The 6,187-nt window shown below is 60.1% G+C and overlaps 1 protein-coding gene across 4 annotated transcripts in view; it reads right to left on the reverse strand.

Annotated features, from left to right (window-relative positions):
* The window catches only part of ZBTB16 (zinc finger and BTB domain containing 16), a 54,974-nt gene extending 51,855 nt beyond the window's left edge, over positions 1 to 3,119 (reverse strand). Inside the window, exons 1-2 of one of the 4 annotated variants that reach the window (XM_039564897.1) lie at positions 3,021 to 3,119; positions 995 to 2,336 (exon numbers count right to left, since the gene is read on the reverse strand). In XM_039564897.1, coding sequence (XP_039420831.1) covers positions 995 to 2,262 — 1,268 coding nt within the window. In that variant the 5' untranslated portion in view covers positions 2,263 to 2,336; positions 3,021 to 3,119. Of the gene's footprint in view, positions 1 to 994; positions 2,337 to 2,796; positions 2,900 to 3,020 lie in introns of those variants that run through there. The other 3 variants (XM_039564898.1, XM_039564895.1, XM_039564896.1) reach the window with 3 other exon arrangements.
* Between the last annotated feature and the right edge of the window lie 3,068 nt (positions 3,120 to 6,187).

The raw sequence follows: 6,187 nt of genomic DNA on the forward strand, positions 1-6,187 counted from the left end.
GGCACCGTGCTGGTGATGCCTTCTCTAGGCAGGACGCTGCTGTCCTGTCGCGGGGCTGCAGCCACACCGGGGGCCAGAGCAGCGCTCGCCAAAGCACGTCCAGAGCCGTGGGATTTGACTGGCGATGTCAATTCTGGTGTGGTAATTATCGTGGCTTCCTTCCCCAGCCAAATCGGGGAACAAGCCCTGATCCCTGAACCACGACCAGGAGGCAGCAAACAGCGGAGCACTGAGCTCACGTGTCAGTAACCACCACCACGCTCGCACCCCGCAGCAAGTCCCCAGGGTGCAGGGCTTGGAGTGAGCACACAGATGCCCCCACACTGAGCAGGGGAGCCCCAAAACCGCATCCGCAGCGATTGGATGTTCAGCCCTTCACCGTCCCCGCAGGGACAGACCCTCGGCTCTGCGGCAGCCTGAGCCCTCTGCGCTCGCCCCGCCGTTACCCAGCCTGACCCCCGCGCCACTTTGTGCAAAGTGTAAATGTTTCATAAACCGGGAAGCTGAGCAACACAAATTCCCCCCGAGCTGGCAAGTCACCGCATAGTGCCACCACTGCCCGTGCTGGTGTGCCCCAGCACTGGCACAGGAGGGACCAGCTCTCAGCAGAGGGTGGTGGGCAAGTGCTGCCTGTCCCCACTGCATCTCTCCACACACAGATCCCTGAACTCAAAGCGTAGCAACTGTGGGCTGCTTGGTTGATGCCGGCCAGGGAAACTGGTGGGGTTTATGGTCGCAGGAAACACCGACGGCCCCAGCTCATCCGAGCTGTTCTCCCCAGCCAGCACTCACTGGAAGGAACCTTCTGGCACGGTTGCCAGATGTGGGGGAGCTGCAACAGCCATCCCTCTGCGAATGCTACTCCACAAGCTGTTTTTGGGGTACGTGATGGAAACTTTGCACCAGCACGTACGATGCTCAGCCAGAAACGAAACCCTCTGACGAGATCCTGGCTGCCCGGTGCAGCATGCCACAGCACGGCCTCGGCACTCACCTGTGCTGCTCGAGGGTCTCGTTGTCCGGCAGCTCTGCCCCACACACGCTGCACTGCTCACCCAAGGCTCTGCTCTCCGTCTTCATGCCGGCTGCCAGCTCCCCCAGCTTACTGAACAGCTCCCGCTGGATGAAGCCCTGGGGCAGCAGCCCGCCATAGGCACTGAAGTCCATGGAGACAGCCAGGGCCGGCTGCACGTGCAGGGCGGACGCCACAGTGGGCGGCACGCCGAGCACCGGCTCAGTCTTGTGGTTCGGCAGCAGCGAGTAGATGCCCAAGGGCTTCTCGCCCGGGGCAGTGCCGGACGGCTCTGGCCCCAGTGGCAGCCCCTGGCCAGGCTCAGGGGCTGGCTCGGCACCCTCCTCACGGGTATAGTGCAGTTCACGGGCACTAGTGATGACACTGCTGCGGGTTGGGGTGCCAGGTCCTTCCTTGCCCTTCTCGTCAGGCTTCTCCCCACTGGAGGCACCGGGCTCGGCTGTCCGGGGGCTGTCGTGGCTGGAGGCCTCATCCACCTGCATCGCTTCCGTTTTGACTTCAGCGAGGCCAGGGGGGCGGCAGGTGGTGGCGGGGCGTGAGTCCTCGGGGGCACTGGGTGGCAGGGCACCCTGCAGCAGTGACTGCCCAATGGTCATTAAGCTGTCCACTGCCGCCTTGGTGGGGCTCATGGAAGAGAGGGAGCAGTAGGATGCGGAGGCAGAGGGGCTCTGCTCCGCTGTGGCTGCTGGCAGACTCTGGCTGGCCATGCCAGCATAGCCACTCTCCTCACCAGTGGGCCTGGAGATAAAGAGGCCCTTGATGTACCTCGACTTCCTCTCCTCCTCTTCCTCAGTGGTGGCAGTGGCACCTCCATCAGCCATGGTGACCTCGGTGTCATTTTCCTCGGAGGCCTGTATAGTCTCCAGGATCTTCAGGCACTGCTCCTCCAGGTACTCAATTTCCAGGATCTCGGCGGCATAGAGCAGATCGTCCAGGTCCTCGACCTTGGCTTGTAGGGTGGCAGTGTACGCGTACTCCAGGATCTGCTGGAACGTCTTTGGTGAGAGGAAGTCCAGGGTGTAGTGCTGGCTGTTGCGGTGGAAGAGGATCTCGAACATCTTGCTGGTGCAGGCCAGCACGGTTCGGTGCGCATGGAACTCCTGGCTGTCCACCATGATGACCACGTCGCACAGCGTCCCCGCCAGGCGCATCTGGTTGGCTTTGTGCAGCAGCCCGGTGGGGTGGCAGGGGTTCTGCAGCTGGATCAGCCCCATCTTAGTAAGATCCATGGCGCGCCCCAGGCTCACACATCAGGGTGTCTCGCCGTCGCTCAAATCTGGGACCAGCTTTGTGTGCCGACTATCTGCGAAAACAAAAGGCGGAGGGGGAGAGGAGCAGAGTGGAGCGGGAAGGGGGAGCGGTGAGGGAAGAGACGAAAGAGAGCGAAAAGGGGGAAAAAGAGAAAAAAAGGAGAGGGAGAGAGAAAAGCCGGGGGGAGAAAGGAGAGGAGAAGGGAGCGGGGAGGAGAGAGAAGTTAGCCCGCAGCCCAGCAGCGACTCGCCCAAAAGTTTCCGCGCTTCTCGGCGGATCCGCAGCTGCCGGAGCCGCGTCCCCGCTGCCGCCGCCTGGGGAAGGCAAGGGAGGGAAGGGAGAGGAAGGTGCGCATCCCCCGCCGCCGCCCGGCCGCAGCTCCGGCCGCCCCGTCCCGCCGGCAGCGCGGCCCCATCAGGTGCGCGGCGAAGCGGCGGAGCCCCGGCCCCACGGCGGTGCCGGGGCGCGGGACGCGGGGGGTCCCGGTGCCGCCCCCCCCCGCCCGCACTCACGGCGGCCGGCGGCTGCTCCGGCAGTTCGCACTGCCCGCTCTCATCGCCGCCGCCGCCGCTCGCCGCGCCGCGCAGCAAATCACGGCGGCGCCGGCCCACGGGCCGCCCCGCGCCCGCGTCAGGCCGCCCCCCGCCCCCACCCCTCCGCCCGCGCCCCCCGCGCCGCGCCGGGCTGAGTGCGGGCGCCCCCGCCCGGCCCCGCCCCGCCCCGCGCAGCCCCGCACCTTGCGGGAGCCGAGCGGGAGCGGCTGGACAGCGCTGCCGACAACAAACATGGAGGAGCCGCAGGCGGCGGCGGGGAGCCCGGCACCCGGAAGCCCGGCGGCACCGGGGAGCGGCACCGGGCAGCGGCGCGGCTGCCCCCGGCCCCGTGCGAGCGGGGCTGCGCGCCCCGACGGGCTGCGCCCACCGCCCCGACGGGCTGCGCCACCGCCGCGCCCGCGCCAGACAAAGCCGCCCCCCGCGCCGCGCCTGGGCGGACCCCCGGCCCCGGGGGTGGAGACGGTAAAAACCAACCCCAGAGCCCAGTTTGGGGTCCGGTGGCGGATTCCGACCGCAAGCCGGTGGTTGTGACATGGTGTGACGCCGAGCACGTTGTCGCCCCGACGAAGCTGCTTTCCCTTCCCCCCCCCCCCGCGATGAAATACTGACGCCGTGACGGCACCACTTGTATGTAGGGATGTGGCGGGTGCCCGCAGCCCAGGACGGGCCATGGGGCTCTGCCGCAAGGGTCGGCCTCGGGAAGGGAGCGAAACACACGGGAAGGCACCGGCCACACCGTGACACCGACAACAGCGCTGGCAGCGGCAGCGGGCCACGAGCCCAGCAGCTCTGTGTGCCCTGAGCGTCCTCGACCCTCGGCCCTGCGCGTGTCTCAGCTCCTTGGCGGTGCCCAGAGACCTGTGTAATCCTCAGGGAGGGGCAGCGTGGCAGCCGCGCAGCTCTCCCTTCTTCCTACCCTCCCTGCTGCACCCGTGGCACAACACAGCCAGCGCAGGGCCCGGCGTCGTCAGCTAAAACAACAAACGCGGACGGCATTAGTACAAAGATACCCTTGGGGTAAAGCAGCGCAAATGTAATCTAAGGAGAACGTTATGGGGAAGTGTGTTTATAATTATAATGGGATTTAATGTACTTTGGGACCAGATGATAGCAGTCATTTAACGAGAACAGCCTAATAACGGAGGCCTCATGATGCACGGCAGCGCTGCGTGGGTTATTAGATGCGTATGACAACGCCGCGCTCGCCGTACTATAGTTAAGGGTAAGGCATCAGCTTACTCCTATTTTTTCGGGGGTTATAACTCTGCCGCTGTAATTGGCAGAGAGCAGGGACGCGCTGCACAGGCAGCCAGCGTGCCTGCGGGATGGGGTTTTTAATTGTGTCAAACTGCTTGAGTTCCTCCCTCTTCCTGACTTGAAAATCCAAACAGCTGAGAGGGGGAAATAGCGAGATACTGTGGTTTCAGGTGTTTGTTTACCCTTCTCTAACTTTTAAAAGGCTTGATTTCAGGACTGAAATTTTGCAGGCGGTTAGGGGTATGTTTTTAGTGTAGCTCACATGAAATTAAGCTGCGTGAGTCCCATTAGCAATAATGGAAATCCCACGGCTAAATTCCCAGGCAGCATCCTGAAAATTAACCCCCCAGTCCTTCTTGTCAACTGGTGCATTGCACTTTTTTGTTGCTCCTCTAATACATATAGTAAAAGCTACTGAATTGTTTAAGACACCAACTTCCCATGGCCACCATTTGCCAAAGACAGCGACCAGCTTGGTGACCCTGAGCAGGGACGCCCTGCGTGCCTCGGCAGTGGGCTGCCCAGCACCTGCAGCCCACAGCTGAGGCCCACAGAGATGCTTGGGAAGCTATAACCATGGTCTTCAGGGTCATTTCCCCACATCCAGGCATGGGAGTCAATCCCTCCTCACTCCTCCCCAGTATCTTCCGTTTTCCTCCCATCTGTCCCCATCAGTTTCCAATTTATTTACTTTTCTGATCTTAATCCCCACCTTGTAGTGTAACGTGTTTATTAGAAAGGCACCAGCAGCTAAATGAAGCCAAGCTGGGCTCCGTGTTAAGTAGCAGTCATGCCCAAGTGCCTCTCCATGTGCCATTACTCCAAGTGATTGAGGCAATTTCTTCCTCTGCCACGAGTTTCACTTGTAAATCTCTCAACCAGATACGGGGCAATGATGTGCTGCCTGGTGCGATTATTATTAACCTCCAGCATTAAACCCCTGAGTCGGTGGTTCCTCAGGAAGGGCTTTCTGTGTGAGGACCAGGTGAAACATGGTCATCCTTCCCAGGAAAATGACGCATCCATTCAGATCCACTTCTAGCCCCCAGCCCAATCAGTTACTTGGACAGGGAGACACAAACATTTATTTTCCCAGTGGAAATAACCTGACCAGCAGCACCAGGTCTGCAGGAAGACAAGGACTGGGCAATGCAGCAGCCTGTAACCATTTCGAGGGATGATGGCAAGGGCAGCCTTGGGATGCTTCTCCAAGAGGCACCTAGTGTGTGGAGAGGAGAGTAAAACTGAGCAGTCTCTGCAACTGCAGTAAGAAAGGAAATTCCTTGCTCAGGATGCTTAGTCCACAAAAAACATCCTGGAAGATAACTTCAGCCAGAAGCTGCCCCAACATCACCCGCCCTGTATGAGTGGAAAGGGAAGAGGAGCAGTTCCTCTCCATCAAGCCCAAAACAATGTCTTCTTCACCTCTCTGCAGACGAATGCTTTTTTCCATCACACACACTCCTCCAGCGCTGTTAGACACATAACCTCCACCTTCCACCCCATAGAGGGATGCAAGGACACAGCTCCAACTTCTTCAGCTTGCTAGGCCCTGACTTCAGCTGTGCCCACCCCAGCTCTGCCCCCTGGACCTGTTCTCCCTGCTCCTGCAGAGAACCAGCTCCTTACAGGGTGGGGGACAGGCACATTCCCATGTTTTCCTAGGATTAGTTGTGTTTTGCTTTTGATGTATTTGGAGTTTTCCAGTATTCTGAGTTTTCCAGCCCTGCTGGTGCAGAGCTGAGTTATGAAACACTGGAGCAAGGATGCTGTGCAAAATAAGATCTGTTTCGACTTCAGTGAAAAATCCATGACTTCCAAAAACTTATTTTTGGTCTCACCCCAGACTCCTGGGGGGTTCACAGCTCCTGATCCCCTGCATGCACGCTCCCAGGACCAGGATTTCTCCAGGCATATTTGCTTTGCTGGGAGCCGGGGCAGAGCGTGCTGCTCTGCTTTGGCACGCGGCAGGCTGACAGCTTATGAAAAGATGATTAAATGTGTTAGACTTTATTTAAAAAAAAAAAAATTCTAAATGCACAAAGCTGTTTGCAAGGGGGAGGGCAGAAGCCCCAGGAAAGCTGCTCAGTGT

Source organism: Corvus cornix, chromosome 24 (assembly GCF_000738735.6).
Source record: "Corvus cornix cornix isolate S_Up_H32 chromosome 24, ASM73873v5, whole genome shotgun sequence".
NCBI lineage: Eukaryota > Metazoa > Chordata > Aves > Passeriformes > Corvidae > Corvus > Corvus cornix.